The sequence below is a fragment of the Numenius arquata genome, chromosome 4 (genome assembly GCF_964106895.1).
Source record: "Numenius arquata chromosome 4, bNumArq3.hap1.1, whole genome shotgun sequence".
Lineage (NCBI taxonomy): Eukaryota > Metazoa > Chordata > Aves > Charadriiformes > Scolopacidae > Numenius > Numenius arquata.
The window spans coordinates 14,374,628-14,395,987 of record NC_133579.1 but is presented as its reverse complement, the minus strand read 5'-3'; the positions used below and the strand labels follow the sequence as shown (position 1 = coordinate 14,395,987).

Genomic DNA, 21,360 nt, shown 5'->3' with positions numbered 1-21,360 from the left:
TTAGTGCACAAGTGTAAATGCTAACAGTGCTTATCCTCCCACATCTGCTACCAGTTGTGTTCTTGTTACAGACTTTTGCTGGTTGTGTTGTGTAAAACACTTTTCGTTGGGTTTATTTTCTGGGTCTATAATTGCTGCTCCCTTTATTTCTAGGCTTGTGCATGGCTTTCTTCAGAATAATACACTGCCTGGCTGCTCACTGGCTTAATTTGTCATCTTCTTGTTTTCTATCCTTTGTTATCTACAGGTCAGTTTGCAAAGTTGAGTGCAATATCCTTCTCTCTCTCCTCTCAAGTAAGTATCATTACAGCTTAGAAGAATGTTTGGAATGAATCCTCACAATGTGTGTTTCAGTTGCAACGCACCTCGTGCTGCCTGAGTGTATGTGAAGATGCTGTTTCTTTCTTCTTTTAACATGTGTTAGGATGCCTAGGAATGCCTCTAAATAATTTCCAATAATCTGTTAGAAATATAGGCCTAGTCCTTAAGATTCCTGCTAAGCCACCACCGTTTTTGTCTTCTTCCTTTGTTGACCATAAGAGTGAGAACATGGACTTTTCGTCCCTGGGGATGATGACAAATCACCCCAAGGTACAGAGAAACCTTATCCAGAAGATAAAGAATAAGATTACATTTCAGGAGACCTGAGTTCTATTCCTTACAATGCTTTAGTCTTCCTAGGATAACTGAAATAAATCATTTCTGCTGACACCGGAACATCTACTCTAGTGTGTGAAACGGGAGTTAGGCAAACATTAAAGAAAACAATCCACCAGCTTCTTAACCATAGAGGCGTCCTCAGGTGTGCTGTGGAAGTTTAAAATGCCACAATCCAAAGTGCAAGGTACTCGGCCACTAGCTGGAGTCTGGCAATTCAAGGTAAGGCAAGAAGGTCTATAAATTCCCCCCTGGCCCATATTCAGGTCATGTTCCTTACCCGTGCCAACTTCACAGTTGTAGCACTGAGTTTAACGCCAAGTTCAGCAATTGTGTTTTTATTCAGGAACACAGACAACAGCTATTTTTATGAAGTAGCCTGTTATTCTGAACTTTTGCCCAGGAAATGGGAGACCACACGTTTCCTTCTTGCCTCATCTGAAGCTGCGGACTCTGCCTTTCTGACTTCCTAGGAGAGTGCGGTGCCCTGCTGGGAAGGTGGCAGTGAGACAGGGCTGTCCGTCCTGCTGTGACACTGAACTGTGGCGTAACAGAAGGGGAGGAGAAATCAAAATAGAGGTCTGACTCTGGTCTGCAAACTGAACCTCTTCCTCAAAGCCAGAACTAAAGGCAACCAAAAGTCAACTATCAGATGGGCACTTCAGGTTGGGAGCAGGGTCATCTTCAGGGAAGCCTGTGCCAGCTTTAGCAGGAATTCACGTTGCTAGGTTTTGTATGCCATGTTTTATGCTAAACCTCCTTATTTATATGGCAGTTTTGATGGAAAAATTTGACCCTGATGGCAGCAGAATTTGGATGTCAAAGTGTGGCCCTTGTGAAAGCAGCTGCCAGTCTTCAGTGTTAAAAGCTGTTAGGTATTTCTCAAGCATCTGTCTCAGTGTCTCCACCAGCAAAAGCAGAATAAATGGATGTGAAAAGCAAATAAACAGCAATACCCAGAGTACTATAAACACCAAATTACTGCTCATAAAAATTCTCCTAACATTGTCCCTCAGGTTACATTCATTTTCTCAGTAGTCTTGTTAAAAACATGAGCTGTGTAGAATTTCCTAAACAGAAAAACTAGTTTTCTTCTTCTGTTTTGTTGCAGTCATCAGTTATAGATCAGAAAAGGAAAATAGATCTTTCAACAATAGCGTATGTGTGTATAACTATGTATATAGTGGAAATGTTATATATAACTGAATTTAATTACGATGAGTAACTGACTTTAAACAGTAGTAGCATTTAAACAAACCATTTGCAGTATTAAATGGAAAAAAAGTCCTATTCATTGGAATTATAAAGCTCGATCAATCCCATTTAAAGTTTCTGCTTTTGTTAGGAAGCAGCGTTAACATAGTGACGTGGGGAAACGCATACTGCCGTGCAGCCTAGCGTTCTTGAAAATACGTATCCTGTCTCAAATTAGCAGAGACCTGAGACTGAGCTACTATATCATCTCCTGGAAGCTTTTGAAACCTTTTGAAACCCTGTCAAAAAGAAAATTTTTTAAGCACTGTGCTCTGGTTAATTCCGTACTGAAACTCTCTTTAGCTCCCAGGGGAGCACTTCAGCCGGTACCAAAGACTGAAACACTCCCACCGGCGGTAAAAGCCTGGCCCTATAGAAATTAGCAACAAAAATCAGTGAACTTGGCACTTCACCTGTATCCACAAAAGCAAACTGTGTATTATGGTAGATTGTGATAAATACATCTGTACATGATAAGTGTGGCTTAGTCTTCTCAAGATTCACTCTTTTGTGAATATGGAAGATTAAAGTGTCTTGTGTGTTTCATTTGGTACTAATATTTCATAGCCTTGGAAAATTAAATCCAAAAATTGTTCATACCAGTCACAATGTCTAAAGAGCTTTTGCTATTTGCATTGGGTTCTTGCTTGAAGCTTAGCAGTTGCATCAAGACCTTTGCTTCTAAGATAATATTATTCAATCAATGATGATACAAATACAGTCAGTATTACATTGCCTAGATGGCCATATGAGGTAGAAAGCCAACAGTATTATATTCATGCTTATTTTTAAAAAGGTGGGAAAAAATAGAAACAGTTTATTGTAGCTTCTTATAAGTGATATTGCCACTGATAGCCAGACACAGAGTTTTGTTCTTTTCCTCATTCCTCAGTCATGGACAAGTGGTGTTGGTGTCATTTGATTAAGGCTTTTTGCATTCTATTTGCAATTGTATTTTAAAAAGTGCTATGTACCATTCTCTAGAATTCATTTGGAAATAACATCTAGTATTTATCCCCCTGACAGCAGTTGCTTTTTTGCCAAGGATGGCCAATGGGAGCAGAAAGCCTCCGTCTCTGAAAGTGGTTAAATAGTTGTCATTTTCAATGAAGAGCTGTCAGCTAGTGCAGTGGACGTGTTCCCATGAGATGTACAGTTTCCTAGATTTTCTAAAGCAACGCTTTCTTGGTGCTGGCAGGGCAACATTTTAGTTGGTCATGTCCAATTCATTTATATGCATTATTCTAACAGAAAAAGAGGTGTGAAAACCTAATAAAAACAGACCGTAAGCATCCATTAAGAGGGAGTGCAGGGAGGAGTCTTTATTACTCGATTTTTTAACTGTGATCACATTTTCTCCATGTTGACGAAAACGTATAATAAGTTGAAGACTCAATTCCATTCCCACTCCAAAACCTTTCACTTGCTCTAAACCTTATCAGGCAAATTGTGGGGTCTGGCGCTTTGGGTGGCCAGGGCTGACATTTTCCATTGCAAAAGTAACTGTATGGTTTGTATTGGAACAGGTGGAAATTTTTCAAACATAAAAACCCCAAATCTCTTCAACTTTCTTATATGAATGCATTGTTAAATTATTATTTATTCAACTTGGCTGTTTTTCCAGGACCAAAGTCTTGTTGAGTAATTCTTTCATGTTTTTCTCAGCTTTTCCCTTTTTCTCCAAACTCCGTCATGTTTACCAGTAGAGATGAGGAATATTGCCAAATGCCAGGTGATAAAACCTGTGGGCCAAGGGAGGTGGTGTGATCAGTCCAGTCTGCCTGGCGTGCTGCTGTGAGAAGGGCTGTTGGTTAAGCTGAAGGTCACAGACAATTCGTTTAAGAGCTATGAAGACACAACTGCCCTGCATCTCTGTTTTTCTTTTTTTTCTGGGAAGGAAATAAGATTTTAGAGCTAATGTGCATTTCACTGGCCACTGACATTTTCAGCCCTTTGCAACATGGACCTGGCCATTTACTGTTTGGGAAAGGCTGAGATGCAGGATCCATAGCCCAGGGTCCAAGTCAGGTTACTAGCCCACAGTTAATGGATGTGTGGGTTTCAGATTTGCTGTGCCCACTGCTGGAGGTCACCTTTCCCAGCCGTGCCCAGGCCTCCCTTTGGCTGTAGGACCCCAAACTCCTAGTCAGAGTTGACTGGGTGCTTTTAAAGCTGATGCACCGTGGTTCATTCAGTGTGGGCTTCATGCCAAAAGCTCAAGAGATCAGAGTGGTGCAGGTGCATTGTCTGATTGGGCCCTTGGGAGATCATCTGGTCCTGCCTGATGCAGGTCTAGCTCCAACACAATACCATGTCAGCCATGGCTTTGGCTCGCAAAGACTTGAAAACTTCCACAGATGGAGATTTCACCACCTCTCTGGGCATCCCCCTCTAGTGGAGTACTGCCCACATGGTTTTTTTTTTCTCCTTAATGTCCAACCTGAACCTCCCAAAATGCAGGTTGTCTTTTTGTCCTTTTTGTGTGATCCAGCACTACGAAGAAGATTTTGATGTTGTTGTCCTTGTAACTACCCCTCAAATAGCTACTAATTGATCCTCCCTTGCCACCTCTGCCCCATCCTCAGCAAGCCCAGTTTCTTCAGCCTCTTCCTCCCAAGTCAGCGATGCAGTGAAGAAGTAGGATACAGGCACTAGACGAACTCCCACATCCAGAAGTCATACTCTACTAGCACAGCCAAATGATTTGGCATCTCTTTTTTGGTTTGTTCATGGTTTTGGTTTTTTTTTTCTGAACAAATACATAAAAAACAGCATTATGTGGACCGTTCCATTTGAAAATAACAGCAGGCTGCCAGCACAGTAATTTTCAAAAATGCCTGCTACATTCACTCAGCTGTATTTTGGTTTTCCTCTTTATTTTTCTTCCGAGGTCCTCCTCTTCTTAGCATGTAGGTGTAAAAAAGCTGTAAAGGAACTGTGAGCAAGTTAGCTGGGAAGAAGCAGCTTTAGCTTTGTGAATTTATTTCTAAAATTACACAAGTGATAGAGATGTTTTTTGAAAATTGCTGAATGATAAGCTACAGAAAAGAACATTGTATTAAATTACAAAAAAGGTCAAGAAACAGTTTCATAACATGACAAATGATGTAACTCTTAACTTGAAATTAATTCTGGCATTTCCAAAATGCTGCCATTAATTTAGAGCTCTGAGGTTCATCAGTACTCGTTATTTCTTGTATGAAAGTCTCTCTATCCCAATGCTGGCTGCGGAACAGAGAGAAGCCTCGAGGGCATTTAGAATAACCTCTCTGCACTCCACCAAAGAGAGGTAATTTATCCAGAATGTTCGAAACAAATCCAAATACTTAACAGTGCTGTCAATGCATCTTAATGCATCCAGTGTTTCACAAGCCACTCTTATCTTGCTCTTGTGGTTTATAACGATACCATCAAGAAATATGAGATGTACCTATATTTACATAACCCTGAAATTGATTCAATAAAAATCAGTCTCAGGCAGCTGAGAACTGACCTCTTCCATCCCTTTCATTTGCATTTTTTGACTGACTTGTGAAGAGCAAAATGTTCCATTACTAAGATTTCCAAATTAGTTTGCAGAGTTAAGCAGTGCAGATACATGTCTGATTTTTTAAAAATACTCATTTAAAATGTACCTCAAGAATTTTTTGTGAACCTCTCATTAGACTTGCAGTGCAGGTTTCCTTTCCATTTATCAACAAGATGTTAATGCTAGGTCTTCTGTAACTGACTGATACAAGGAGATACTAAATTAAGATCATCGTACCATTTGGCAGGCTTAGGTATTAAGGAATCGGATGGAAGCATTTGTGTTTGAATAATTAATACAATCAAATGGTGTCAGGAAGGAGAAGCAGCAAGCTAAACTACCTGACCTTTCTTCATTCATCAGCTTTAATTTAACTCTTTTTTACTGAAGTAATTTGCATTTCATATCTCATCTCGTTAGGCCACCTTTATGCCTTGAAATGAGTAGAAAAGAATTCACGTCAGTAGGACTTGGTCTTTTATGCCATTATTATCAGATCTCACGCAATGCGAGCTGGTTTTCTGTCTAGAAAAGAAACCTAGTTCAAGAGAAAAAGGATGAGCTCCTTAACATTGAAAGGGTCAAGTATGTAAACAGTGCTTTTATGATAAATATGCCAAAGGCAGAAGTTTGCAATATTAGCAGACTGTAGATCCTGACATAGTTCTGAGAAAGAGCAGCAGCTGTCTATCAAGCATTTTCCATTACCAACTAAGACTGATGCCTGGTGATGTAGGAATTTAAGATACTGATGCTTCAGGATACGGAGGAGCACCAAGGAGAAACTGGTGCACCAGTGGATTAGGCTGTTCATGAGCGACAGCACCCAGAAGCATCCTTTTAAGTAACTAAATTTATTTTTAGACACAGTAAAACATACCCAGGAACGTAAACCAAGGGTGAGACATTTACGTGTGAGGGGAGGCTCATGGGGGCGAGTGACTCATTAACTGAGTGGCTGAACACTGTGCTCAGGGGGAATAATCCATGGTTTTGCTACCAATAATCTATTGATAGAGCAACCTGGAAGGGTAAAATGGAAGGGTAAAATGAGTACATCTGCAAATCTGTGTCAGTGCAGACTGAGTCACCCCAGGGTTCCACAGCAGAGCAGGCAACAGCCTTCTCACTCATGGTAAGAAGAGTTTCCAGCTTCCCACGTGCCCTGTAAGTTTCTGTTTACAGCTCCAGTACCCATGGCTCACCCAGGTAGAATGGCTTTTTCACTTTTTTAGCTTTTTCAGAGACAACCACGGGAACTGGCCGGCTCTTCCTTTTTTTTCTCTCAATAAAGCAGCAGGCACAGGCTTTACTCGCTCTGCCTGTGTGGGTGCAGCATCTTAAACCAGCACTTCTTTTAAAAACCTTCCCTAAACATTTCTCAACAACAGGCAAGCTGCAGTCAGACAGACAACGAAAGCTACGTAAGAACTGATGATGAGGAGAGCTGCTTTCGGACAGACGATGAAGAAAACTCGGCTGCAAACTTCACAGAAGAGTGGAACCAAGAGGTGCAGCGTCTCTTGACAAAAAAATCACATAACTAAGTTCTGAGGACTGTAGCACAGTACTTTTGTTCTAAGAGTTGTAGTTTGTAGATGTGTGTTTTTGACAACAAGACTTTTGTTTAAAGCTAACTTATATTAGCTACATCTTCTGTAACATGGCTCATTACTGGTGAAGAAAACAGACTGACGTACGTACTGCTGTTACAAAGGATGGTGGTATTAATAACTCACATAAACCCTTTGCACATGATATTGAACCTGTTCAGTTTACAATGACAATACTGTTTATAGATAGAAATTTGATTTCTGAATACTTTGGGATTTTAGTAGATCCATTTACTATACACTGTACATTTTTTCCACGGAAGAAATAAAAAGCTACAATTATGCATTTAACACTGAATGATTATACTCCTGAGTGTATATATCTAGTAGCCCAAAAAACAAAGTACCTGACTATATTTGCAATTTGTTTGCAAGTCTTTAAATTAAGACTTATACAAAATGTACTAAAATAATAATAATATAATTAATAATAATATAAAAAACTTCTCTAATTTAGGGCTAATGTGTAACTTAGGAATGTTTCTTTCAAAATAATCTAACAAATCAGCCATAGAAGTTAGTGTAAATATTTTTTTTCCAAATAGATATCATATACAAAAGGTGACATTCAAATGATATAGAATCTAGTTTTTAAATCAGCACAGATCTTCTTAAAACTGTGAACTATGTTTTGAAATACTCGTTGCTAAAGCTGTTTATAAACCACAGGTGCCATAAGATCCCTGAACTGACTGATGTTACGTATAATCCTCCATGGTATTGTTTCATTGATGTTTTAGCTTTAGTAAGCATGTGTTCAACAAACCGGCTCTTTTCCATCTCTCTGCCCCTCCTCTTTCCCCCTCCCCTTCCCCCCCCCCCCCCTTATGTTATTTTCGAGGCCTTCAGCTTTAAATGTACAGGCTTAAAGTGCGCTTGCAACTGTTTTCTTTTGATTTCCGAATGTGTATTGCCTTAGCCAGCCACCAGATGTTCTGCATGCACTCTTGGAAATGTGTAGTGAGACTCTTTCGGAGCTGGATGGAGAAATAGCTGTCAGTGAAAAGCACAAGAAAAACGGTGGATTTTTTTTTGGAAGGACAGGCATAAAGTTACAGAATTGGAGTTTTGTCCGGTTTAGTATTTTTCAAGTATAAAGGCATTTCAGGACTTACCTGGCCATTTTGGGTGAGGCAGCGAGACTGCTGGCTAAAAAGCCCTTGCTCTGCTGTGGCTACAAACCTACAGATACTCCCGAGCGGGGACTGACACAAACTAGCTGGAACATCCTCCCCACGGCATCTTGCTTGGAAATAAAGATGACCCCTGTACGGCACGTAGCACCGCCCTGCAGAGAAGCGGGAGCCAGGCCAGGGACAGCCAGACCAGAAGCCGGGCAGTAACAGGGCACGATGCTACACGCTGGCCACACAGCCCGCCCGAAAAGTGGTGCCTTGGGACCACCTCCCCGCTCATGTCATTTTACTGCCCTAATACGCTTTTAGGGCTTCCGGTCTCTGGCTGATCTGAAGTGACACTGCTTAACAGCCCTGAAAACAGTAGCGTTTCATACAGATATTTCACACCAGCACAGTTTGCCTACGGCAAGCGATGAGATAACCCATCTAAAGCAGGTTAACATGGTTTGTCTGTCCTCGCTTTCATGGTGACGTGGATGTGCGCTGCCGTATTTACGTGAGATTGCGATGTAGCTCGACCCAGTAAGTCCACTTGTTTGCATGCACTCTCTAGGCTCGTGGCTGTTTCCCTGGGCACTATGTGTTAGGGAATGAGTATCTGTATGAAAGAGCTGCTGCCATTTTTCACTTTCATATTGCATTATTGCGTATGCAGATCTCTTGTCCGCATCTCCTTGCATATCTGGGCTCGGTCTCAGACATCCAAATGCATACTAAGGCGTCCAGATATCTTCATGTAAGCTTTTCATTCTTGCAATCGCTGGTCCTTGCTCCTGGGGTATGTGCTGTCCCGGCGAGGCAGGCACCATATCCCCCGATGCCCTCTCCTCCAACCTCCTCTCAGGAATGGGTGAGCCTCCACTAGTGCCTAGCACTCCACATTTAAAGCTACTCCAGAGAAGCTGTAGATGTTGCTGTCAGCTCAGGATTCCAGGCAAGCATTTCCTGAACAGAGATAAAACAAGCTAGAACACAGCTACATGCAATGGCTGACTAATTCAACCCATGTCGTGTTTAACTGTACCCAGAGTAATAGATCCCTCCCATCATCTTAATGTCTGTGTGCTCATTATCGCTATGCTTAAAATAGATGCAATAGAATAAATCCATTGCAAGGGCTTCCGGACTAGGAGTTAGGAAAAGAGTTGACGGATCAAGCGCCTTTCTCTCGGGCTGGTGTCAACAAGGTGATCCCAAGCAGAGCTCTGGGTCCCATATGCCCTGGAGCTCTGAGATGAAGCACCTCTTACTTGGCTTGCCAAATATCTATTTTAAGCATTTTCCAACTGTTGAGCTGGCTGCGTTTTCGCCCAGCTGGTCTTTGTCTGCTTGTTGAATATTATTTTGGTTGTGGTTTGCGGTCATTAAAGCAAACAGTTACAGAAGAGGTCCCTGGCACGGGCCTTTTCTTAACTACCAATGGCCCACCACAGCAGTCAAAACTCCGGGTGGTTTTACTGTCACTGGAGGGAAACCAGTGGTTTGGAATCAGGAGACAGGGATGTGAAGATGTATAGGGTCCTTGAATGTCCAAAGCGAAGGTGGAGAATGGGTTGTCTGTAAGTAGTAATGTTAACTAAACTGCATAAAAAGGTGTGTGGCCTTTGTTGTGATATAATATGTATTTTCTTATATGCATGAGCCAAATTGTTGCATCATAATTTATCATAAATGTGTCCGCCTTTACTTTCAGTCATCTTCTCCCATCCTTATTGGTTCTTGGCAATTACTGTAGATAGACCTTGTAAATATTGCAACCTCGGGTTGCTGTAATCACGTTGGTTCAATTCAGCAGACGGAGCTGTGAACAACAAGCACTCCACTGTGTCCTGAAGACAAAAGGGCATTTTTACCTTTGAACCAAAAAAAAAAAAAAAAAATGAAAAAAAGTGTGAAGAGTTACATCTTGAGGCTACTAACTGTAGGACATTTTTAAAACTACTTGACACCACTTGAGACATACAGAGACACTAAAGATGTCACGGTATTCATTGGTATTGTAACAGAACTGCTATTGTATGGGTTTTTTTGTATTGCTGTTAAGTATTGTTTTGTGTGTGTGTGTTGGAACCTACTGGGGACATGTTATATTTTGAAGTGATTAAACTATTTAATTGTGTGTCTATATTTTGGAATGGAATTATTTCTTCATTAAAAAGATTTTTAAAAGTAATTTCTGGAGCATCATATTTGTGGCTTATTTTGGTTTTTGGAAGCAGTGGGTTTTCTTCTGTAGGGAAGGAAAATGTGTCCCCATGGCACAGCAAGCAGTCCTTGCTTCACCCACAGACTCCACCTCTGTGCAAGAGAACTTCTTCCACCACTCTGAGCATGGTACCAAGCAGTGCCTGCTTTTGGTGGCCCAAGCAATTTCTTCTTTCTTCCTTTCTTAATCCTCTGTTATCTTTAGCAGCTTCACAACCTGAAAATGCAGTTCTGCTGTCTGTAAAACATCTCACCTTGCTTCCACGTAACAGCAATGAAAATCACCATAAGCAGAGAGAACAGGGGCCTGACAAGGCGCCTGGTACAGACCTGTGAGGGGACTCTGCTCCTCAGGAACCCAAACCATCTCCAATAGTGTAATTTTTCTCACCTGCTGTGTTTCTCTTGGTCCTTGGAAGGAGCAAGACCATGGAAGAGGTGCATTTTAATGGCTTCACCATACATAGTCACATGTTGTCTTTTATTGCATGAAGTCTTTGGTTTTCCAATTACACTTTTAAGATGTCTTTCCATATCAGGTGTTGGTAATTACAACAGGTTGCTAACCTAAAAGAGCACAGATTTGCAAAGCAAGGGCTCTTACTTAAAGCAACAAGTTTGTGCCCTGATGAAATACCTCCAAGCCTGGCAAAGACAGTCGGGAGACAATGCCTGGCTGTGCCTTTTGTACCCATGGTGCTGGTGGTCCTCCACAGGGTGTCCTGCTGGCCCGTGGTGGTAGCCCTTTCCAGCAGATGCCCTGCAGCCAGCCACTGCAGAGCACATCCCTAGCAGCTCAGCGCAGCCAAAATGTCCCCACCTGTTCACATGATTTTGCTAACGACATTGCTAACTGGCCAATTAATTACACCAGGGTGGGTCTGTTGGAAGGAAAGCAGTAGGAGCATATCAAAAATACCCTCTGTACTGACCACATATCCCAGTATCTCAGGAAGCAGATAAAACCCCAGCCTGCTGCCTTCTCCTGGGCCGCTGACTGCTGTGGTAACCTATAAATCACCAGGGTTTGTTTGCCCTAATTCCCCTGTCGCCGTGGTGACGTTCTTCAATAAAGGTGATCATTTTACACTGTAAATTATTTGCCAGATCTGTTGAACTTTGCCTCCGCAATCCCAGTCCAAATTCATATCCGCGGGATTGTAATATATGATGACATATCAACAGCTCATGAGGATAACTCTGTTTTATCCGTGCATAATCCCAAATTGCTGTATTTCTTCCTAACCTACAATCAGCCTATGGCCTTTGGGGAACAAAGGAGACAGTGGAAACTAATTTATAGGCAAAGGCTGTTTTCCTCTTTGCCCCTTGGTTAGTCAAGCTACATTCTGCTCCCCACAAGGAGAATAGACTCATACAGGAAGAAATACATCCATTACATTTGCAAAATAAAATAAAAATAGCATAATAATAATGTAAAAATAAGAAGTTTTAAAAAATAAAATAATAAAATAAATGGTCTTTAGATCTGGAAAGTTGGCCCCTGGCTGCATCAGCACTGAACTAGGTGACTGAAAGCATCCAGAATTTTCTGAAGGCACCTGGGAGTTTCATTCAGCAGCACATGGATCCATGGCCGCTCTTCCAAAGTTTGCTTGGGAGGCCTGTTGCTCAGCAGCTGCACGTTCCCTTGTGAGCAGCCCCTAGTTCTGAGTGAAACCTTTTAAGAGAAAAATCACAGGAGTATGATGCCGAGCCTACCGCAGAAATAGGTTGTGGGGTGGGAAGAGAAATCTCCTCTATTGTTCCATGATGAAAAAATGCATTGAAAAATTTCATATGCTTCAGGATCATCCCGTCTAATACCCCAGATAATCCACAGATTAAGGATTCCCCTTTGCTTTCTCCTGAGTGATTGCCACTGTTGCCTGTGGATGAGGACAGCTGTCCCACACTGCCAGCGCAGCGCCAGCAAGCCTTTGGCTGCAAAAGGAAAGGCAGCAGAAAATGAGAAGATGAGAGGCTGCACCTCTCACCAGCTTCCCCTTCCTCCGAGAGAGGTACAAACCAATGATAAACAGGTTCCAGACTGGAATAAGCCTTTCTGAGGGCTTACAAGCCTGGAGCTTTCTAGAAAAAGGTGTTCTGGGGAAGCAACCTCCCAGAACAAGGTTAGGGGACGTGGGCAGGGGAGTCATGTGGCCACATTGTGCAGACTTTGAGATAAGATGGTTAATGCAGCTTGGAGATAATAAAGGCTAAAAACCGAGACAATGTGAATGAGTAGTTGCTTTTCCATGTCCTGGAAGAAAATGGAAGAGGCCACCACACATTTTGTCATTGTTATGCAACGTTGCAGAATGTCTTTTGCTATTTAATACAACGTAATTTACTACTAGCAAATTAATTTGCCCCATCCCTGGAAGTGTTTAAGGCCAGGCTGGATGGGGCTTTGAGCAACCTGCTCTAGTGGGAGGTGTCCCTGCCCATGGCAGGGGGGTTGGAACTCGATGATCTTTTAGGTCCCTTCCAACTCTAACCATTCTATGATTCTATGATAATTTCCTCATGATTTACTTATGTTTTTTACATCATGCTCAGCAGTGGCCAGATGGCAGGTGTGTTAGGCCTGCTGCTTGTTATGCTAACTGTCAGCCGTAAAGGCCTCCCGGTTAACATTTCTTCTCCTCTGCTTGTTATAGCCCAGCGTTGTGTGCAGCCCGCGCGCCCTTCCAGAAAAGAGGGTCCCTGCAAGTGCGTGTTTGGGGTGGTTTTCTTATTACTGCTGGGTTCAGTTCTGGCCCCTCTTGGTGTGTTCCTGTCTAAAAAAATATGCATCAGAGTGATTTCCAGTCTGGGGATGTGAGTGTGCGAATCTACATTTCTCAGCCTTTGGTCTTTGCATCCCCCAGATCTTTGGGATCCTCCCCCAAGCCCAGCCTGGGGAGCAAAGCCTCCATTCTTCTGTTCCTGCTCCTGCTCCTGTTCCTGCTTCCTCCGCCGCCTGCCCTGCAGTGTGACAGCAGGACAGGAGGCTGCTCCACACCCGCACAAAACCTTGTTTCTTGTATTTCTGCTGGCATTCCACTCTCACACCAGAGGGAAATGGGATTTGCTTAAAACCTCCCCAAAAGCTGTTGGGCGCCACCTGTTCCTCAGGACAAGAGGAAATGGGCACAAACATGTACATAAAAAGTTCCATCTAAACATGAGGAGGAACTTCTTCACTTTGAGGGTGGCAGAGCACTGGAACAGGCTGCCCAGGGAGGTGGTGGAGTCTCCATCTCTGGAGACATTCAAAACCCACCTGGTCCTGTGCAACCTGCTCTAAGCGGACCTGCTCTGGAAGGGGGGTTGGACTAGATGATCTCCAGAGGTCCCTTCCAACCCCATATTATTCTGTGATTCTCTGATTCTGTGGCGGGGCAGGGGCTGCTGCTCACCTGGAAAGTCCATTTCTCACCCTCGGTGGGCATCTCTCTCCCCACTTCCTGTCCCGTTCCCACAGGAGCTGCCATGGGCCCCAAACTGGAATTTTTCCTGGGTGGGACCCCTCGCTCACGTCAAAAAGTTTCTTTTGGACATCCAAAACTCTTCCCTGGTTTCACTGAAAACATTTATACCACCCCCAACCCCGCAGACCTGCATCTCCTCCTGCACCCCTCACTGTTGCCTAGTCCAATTAACATGCCATTTTTTTTAATTTTTTGCTTTGTTTTTTTGTAAGGCTGCTGACACTAGCCTTAAATCCCCAGAGCTGTTGTGCACATAACACTGCTGCTGTCAGTAGGAATCAGGTGCTTCACAAGCCTTGAAGATCTATGCTTTTGTCTCCACACTCCTTTTATGTCTGCCTTCATGTGAAAAAACAAGAGCTTACAGGCTCTGTAAGAAGCAGCTCTCATCACCATACATATTATGTAGGAGCAACTAAACTTAGAAACGCCCCCCAACAGACCTCAGCTCTGAAAAGCCACCCTATTTTCCTCTCTACAAAGCAGCAATGTAGTATTTTAGAATTTGTCAATGGCACTGCGTGCTCTCCAGGGCTGGTTTTACACTGGCTCCCTATAACCGAATGCTTGCTCTCAGCTTGGTCGCCCAGAGCCCCCCACAGCCCCCAGCAGACCCAAGGGCTCGAGCCCTGTTTGTTTCGGCTGAAAAACTGATACTGGAGCTATTGCAGATGGTAATTAGTGCTTGAGGGAGGGCTGCTTCCAGGGAATCCTCTCATCACTCCCTCTGAGTCACACACACATATTGGAGGACACTTCACCAGAAACACATTCTCTGCTACGTTTTGGATCTAAGCTCTTACAAATTAATTGAGTTCATGTATAAATGCAAGAAGGAGGAAGGCAGAACAGGCTCCTGAGGTCGCAGTTGTGAGAAATATATGCAGAAAGACACCTGTTCACCAATTAAAAACTGGTTTTAGAGAGGTTATACAAAGTCTGCACAGCTCTAGCATTGGTTGTTTTTCTGGCAAAGCGATAATCAACACAAAAATTAAGTGGGCTTGGCTGCGAGCTGGGGTTACTGAGGCTGATGGTCCCTGGAAGCAGTAAAATTAAAGCATCTTATGTTTAGCTGGGGATCCATTACTTTTAGCCTGAAGGGAGCAAACCTGGAGGATGAAAACCAAATGAAAACCAGATCACTGGTTAAGTAGCTATTCAGTGGCCAGCTACTGCTTTCCTTGGGAAGCAAGTCGTTATTCCCCGTATGTGTTGCGCTGCTGGGAGCGATACATCTCATCTGCTGGGCTAACGCTGCCGAGTGGCAGGTGGTTTTCCTGCCGCGAGGACGCAGCGAGCTCGCTCCTGCCATGCCTGGGCCATTAGGTACAGCTGAGGTACAGCAAGCAGAAATTTGCCCTAATAGCTCTCTCGAGTTGATGGCAGGACTGCATCTGGTCAACCCTTTGATAAAACGTGATGAATAACCATGGGGTGTTTTCCCTGGCAGCTGAAACCTTTTCCAAGATGGGAATAATGCTCATGTCTTCAGCCACCTAACAGATGAGACAGAAAAGCTAGTGGCCTTGGCCAGAAAGCACGAGCCAGCCTAATTCTGGGGTGAGCTTTCACACCGAGCTGTGTGATAATTCAAAGAGCAAGAACCCTTCTATCGGGTCCTTCCTCTGTCTTTCTCTATAAACTGTCTGTACAGTAATAATGTTCATTGTCTCACCTCTGAATACAGAACTTGGTCAACACAACTTAAGCCGACACATTAAAAAAAACTGGGAAAGGCGAGGTTTGAGTTTTGTTGAGTATCTGCGTCATGCTCTGTTGCCTTGGTATCTGCATATAAATTCAAGGGCTTGTTTCTAAGAGTTATGAACTAAAGAAATAAACAAGCTCTTTTAAGGATGCAGAAGAGAAGAGGACTCAAATTTGGTTTGTTATATTTACTGTGTTGTGCTGATTTGAACATTGCATAACGATGGCCTAGAAACGTAGATACCCTGCAGAAGCATTTCCCTTACTCGCTGCAGCTAGCTTTATATCCCTGGCTCTGGGTAATCCCTGGCAGGGGCAGATGGATCCACACATACACCGATGAGTGTGTTCTCGTTATGTTAAATAAGAAGTGACATTCCAGATTGCACGGGGTGAGTCGGATGTGGTAAAAGGTTATCCTCACCAGTTTGCGTGGATAAGGTGGTTCTCATTTTCCCTGTACAAAAGGATGAACAGTCCCCCAGCAGGTAAAGGTGAGAGCTGCGCTGCACATGTCCTCATGCCAGCCCCCTGAGGCAGTGCTGGCTCTACCCTGCCCGAGGTAGTACCCATCCACACCCTAGGAATTGCCTTTCCGTGGCTCACAGCTCAGGCACCAGCTCTGTTTCTCTGGCACTTAGCAACTATGGGATCCCATTGGTGTGAGGGCCCTGATTTTACTGCACGTTAGCCACCAAACCCTCTGGCCTTGGTTTTGTATCTGTGGGGTGTGCAGCTGCTGGAAATCAGGGCCCCATCACGCCAAACATGAGTGGGTGTCTCTCTTCCTCCAGTGGTGAGATGTTCCAGACTAAGAAGAAATAAACATGAAGAAAGTATAAAAAGAAGAGGTGACCGGGATGCTCTCCTGCTAACATGAAGTATCAGTAGACATAACTGGTGGGCTTCAGGCCAATTTACTTTTAAGATCCGAATAGGCTGTAGCTGTTTAGAGTACCAGCAAGATGTGCGCGCCCAATAGCCTCATCCGATTGAAGCAGCACTGGTACAGTTAGAACTACAGAAAGAACTTTTCTTGAAGGGCACAGTAGTAATGAATATGTTTATTCTTTATGGTCTATAAATGCATTTCATTACCATTTAGCGATACCATAGCTGTAACTCCAGGAAAATCTATTTTTCACTACACTGTATGTCTAACAGACATTCAAGCCTGCTCCAGAATTCTGGGTTTAATTCTGGCGAGTTTAGCCCAACCCAACACTTCCCTTCATCTAATTTCCCACAGAGGCCTGTGGACATGTCTTTAGCTGCATAAAACTAATTATGCTCTCTCAGCCCCAAAACTGACAACTAAATTACTGTTCCAGAATACTTGCAGAACAAAGCTTAACCAGAAATGTTGCAGCTTGATTTGTTGGACCAGCAGTCTGAAAAGAAAGATTGTTATGCAAATTTAATTTGGAAATTATTAGCAAGAGGGATGCTGTAGAACAGAATCCTTTTATTTTTTTAAAGGGATTCCACCTTATAATAACCACAATCTGTTTCTTGTTACATTAGCATAAATAAATTGCAGGTATATGAAGTATTTTTGGTAGAGTAGACAAGTTTTTGAAGATGAAGTCTTTTTCATACAATGCAGTCCTAAAAGAAGTCTTAAGTATTCATAAAAATCCAGCATTGATTGAAAGTGGGATTTCTTTCCCCTGTGAAGCTACAAAATTGTTGTTCTGGATGGACATGTTTTCAGCAGAAAGTTGGCAGTGTTCATAAATGAAGTCACACTATGAAAATTACAAATACCCACCCCAGCCAGTCCTAGTCCATACCTTGCTGCCTTCAATGCCTTTCCTCCTATATTTGCTGCCTGAAGTCAAAGTCAGGCAAGGTCTGAAATCTCATCAAACCTACAGTCCATGAAGATCTGGTGCTAAACAACATAATCATGCAAGAAGTAATATCTGTCATAATTGAGACTTCATTTGTACGCCTATTTTTCACAGTTAAAAGGACTGATGTACCTTCAAACTGTAGAAGGATAGATAAGTGTCTTGGAAACCTTGGCAAGGACTATTGGAGATGTAATTCTTCTTTACATTAGTTCTTGTATCTATCAATAGGGGTTACATTTTCTATCTTAGTTAAAATCAACACTATTTGTACTCTGCTGACATTATTTATACTTGTTTACATGTGACATAATACGGCTTGGAAAAATTAATCAATTCAAGCACAGTCTTCATAGAAGAATATTGGCCTGATCCATTATCCACTGATCTAAAAGATAAAGCTCTTATATGGAGAAATTTTTAACTTTTCCTTACATTTCTAAAGAATCTAAAAAGTAACATCCAACAGATGTGAAACAGGAAAAAAAATAGTTGATTTTTTAAAGCTCAAACCTGCAGCCATGGAAGTTATAGACAGCAAATGCAAAACATTCAAATAACTATAGAAAATGCAGAAAGACATGAACATACAATACTGTATATATTTCTTGACAGCAATCGTCAGCACATACGTCTTTGAAAAAAGCCTGCAGCATTTCCACTAACAGCTGTATCCTGGCTTTTTCACCTAGTAAAGCAGAAATTAAGTAGCAAAGTTCTAAAACTAGAAGAATTCAAGAAAAATAAACACAGTAAAATAAAGACAAAAGGCCAGGGTTTATTTATTGCAGATAAGGACTTTCCCTTAGAAAATAATTGTAGGAATGGAAGTCATGTCACATTTTTCATGACAAACAAAAAAAAAAACCAAGCAGCACAGATTTTTGGCATGACATTAGGTTTGAGATTTTGAACAGCCCTTTTCTCTGCATGTAGAGGCAATAATCCCAGCGCGATGTGAGCCAAGGTGCTGGCACACAGCATGATTTTCAGCCATCCTCTCCTTCCACCCTGCAGCCCCAGTTACTCCACGGCTTGGTGTGAAGTCTTGGTCCCATGATTTCCTCTGCGTCCCTACAGGTCTTCGGTAGAAACAGGGGAACTATTGAGCAGCAGTGAATGAGTCCAAGAAAGAGTAAACATCACTTTGAAGCATTTCCCTGAGTTTTTGTGGGTAAACAGTAAATTAAGATATAAGGGATATTTAAAACATTGTCTTTAAGCATAAAGTCATACCTAAAGCCCACTGTTGGCTTACATTTTCAATTTATGACCAAAAAGTATCATCTTGCTGCCATTTCTGCATTTCCTCTCCTCCTTCATTCTCCTAACCTAACGAGTTTTTTCCAATGCCTCCAGGCACGGGCCCATCCCTGCTCCCTGGTGTCCTCCTCCAGGGCCCAGTCAATCCACACAACCTGCATTTTGGCCTGGCTCTTCTCACCAGTGGGATGCGGTAGGGTCAGAGCTGCCTCCTCACACCCTGGAGACAGCAACCCCAGTCCTGGGTGGCCAGTCCTGCTTCCTCCCAGCAACCAGGAAACTCGGAGTGCTCATGTCTGTGTGCTGTCTTCGGCTTGAGGCTAAACATCTACCTGAAGCACACCCCGATGAGCTCTCCAGGAGAGCACTCTCCACCTCAGCTCTAGGAAACCTGGTCCTGCGTCACAACTTCACACACACAGAGCAGAGCCTACCGCCTTCTCCATCCCACAGTTTAACTTAACACTGAAGTTCAGAGCGACTCGCAAGATATTAACAGTGACCTCTGAAGGAGAAAAGATTGTTTCTTCCCATGCCCTATGCTTTTTCTATGGTGCAGTGAAGGCCTTGACTTCCATGGCTTTGAAGTTTTTTCCCTCAAGAGTGTCTTTGTTTTCTGCATGAGACACTTACCTCTTGTCTAGCCTCAAAAATTCATGTGTCTGGGAAGCTGGAGAAATTAAAACTTCAGAGGAGCCTCAAGACTAAACGATGAAGAAGGAGAGGAGCTTCCAGGCAGCCTGTAAATTCTTGGGGCTGAGAATGTAATTACCCAAGCTTACAGTCCCTTCCAACACAAGACTGGTGTAAAAGAGCATAGAGGCAAATGTGAAAAAGCCCTTTGTGCATTTGTTTATTTTCTCAAATACTTGCTTTAATGCAGTGATGGATTAACATTTTATGGTACCTCTGTTCAAGTTTATAGACCACAGCACTGACTGGCACCTGTGACAGCTGAGGTTCCCAGCTGGGGAGCACCTGCAAAAGGAGAGAACAGAACTGGCTTCACCTGTTCTTCCCCCGTTCAGAGGTCACAGGGGAAAAAATGTGGAGAAGGTTTTTTTCTTTTCAAAAAAATTGCAATTTATCTTTTAAAATGGACCAGAAGGAATGATTGCAAAGAGCCACAACACCACTTGAAAATATTTGACATGGATAGTCACCATTAAAATCTATTTGACTGTCACATATACTAGCTCTGTCCAATTTTGTACACAGGTTTCGTATGAAAAAAACCTTTCTTGATGTTGTTATTTTATAGATTAAAAATGGATTCAGATGAAAAACAGTTGCAAGAGGATGTCTGTCCTTTTCAGAGAGACATTGGCATCGCTAAAAGGGAAAAAAGATCCCCAGGAGCACCCACACAATGTTGAAGAAAGTAGCATTAACTCATTCTAAAGTGAAAGCCTTACGATTACATTATATATTACACTTTTTAATAAGCTGCATTTGGATAAGTGCAACAGGTCCAAAACTCCACTGACATCAGACTCAGGCAGGGAAGGGGGTGAGGGTGCATGTGCGCACATGCCTGGAGGGGGGGATGGCGGGGGGACACTCATGTGCCTTCTGCGTTCCAGATTTATTTCAGCTTTAAAGAGAAAACTCTAATTAACAAAATTGAGTTGCTGTCAAGTGTGTTCTTTTCTGTTGGTTTCTATTTATAATTACCGCAGGACAGAAATGAAGCTGAAACACAAATTGCAGAATGTAACAGTCGGGATACATTAATTCTAGCAGCTCTGGCTGCTCCACTGAAGAAGCTGTGTGAGAAGACAGGGCAGGTGCCTCCTCCCTCTGCACTTATATCCATCCTTTTGTTTCTCGACTGCTTGGAAAGCAGGTTGTGGAGATACATACATGCGCTTCACGATGACCTGGAGCAATGCTGTTGCAGAGATTTCCTAATTCCTGAGGGACTGTGCAGGTCAAGCAAATGCCAAACTGTTCGGTTCTGTTCTACGAATACACTGCTGCTGGAGAGGGGGATTTCAGGAGACTGGGCAATGCTGGAAGATGTTAACAGACACGAGGTAACATGCTGACAGTGTTATTCCAGTCTATTAGTAGCTGTCCTAGCACTGGTGACGCTGTTGCAGTAGACTAGCTAGACCTGCTTATTTTGTTTGGGCATCCATCAGGACTTTCAAAGTTACTTTATCCACTGTTTTGGAATAACATACCAATTGGTGAGTAAGCGAGTAAAACTTTTAAGTTATGCGTAAGTAAATGGTTTCATTTCTGCCGCAGCTCCTCTGCGAAGGAGGTAATTCACTGCTGTCATGCTTTGCAAAGCTCAGCCAAAGATCACAGTGCAACTCCCTGGCCAGCTGTGCCATCCTCTTACTCACTCGGCAAAATTGCTTTTATACCTCTGCTCTGGTCGCATTTCTCCTCGCTTAGCTCATAAAGAAACCCCAGTAAATCTCCCTTGAATCCAAATTCACAATTCCAGGAAACTGGTTCAGTCAGCAACGTCTGTACTCTTCTCTGCTGAGGAGAACACGCCTGAATTATCCATGTGCCCCCTGGCTCTGCCTGTACTGTCAGAAGCCAGGACACTTCATAGCCCCAACAGCTAAATCCCATTGTATCTTCACTGAGTCCTTTGCCACAGATATTCCTCCTCCCTTCCCCTGTGCCATGTCCTGGCAGAAA

General features: G+C 42.9%; 1 protein-coding gene across 3 annotated transcripts in view; it reads left to right on the top strand.

The window, feature by feature from the left end:
* The window catches only part of DTNA (dystrobrevin alpha), a 99,030-nt gene extending 92,043 nt beyond the window's left edge, over positions 1 to 6,987 (top strand). For all 3 annotated transcript variants that reach the window (XM_074146439.1, XM_074146438.1, XM_074146437.1), the window contains one exon: positions 6,832 to 6,987. In XM_074146439.1, the coding sequence (XP_074002540.1) occupies positions 6,832 to 6,987 (156 nt within the window). The remainder of the gene's footprint in view (positions 1 to 6,831) is intronic.
* The last annotated feature ends 14,373 nt before the right edge of the window (positions 6,988 to 21,360 follow it).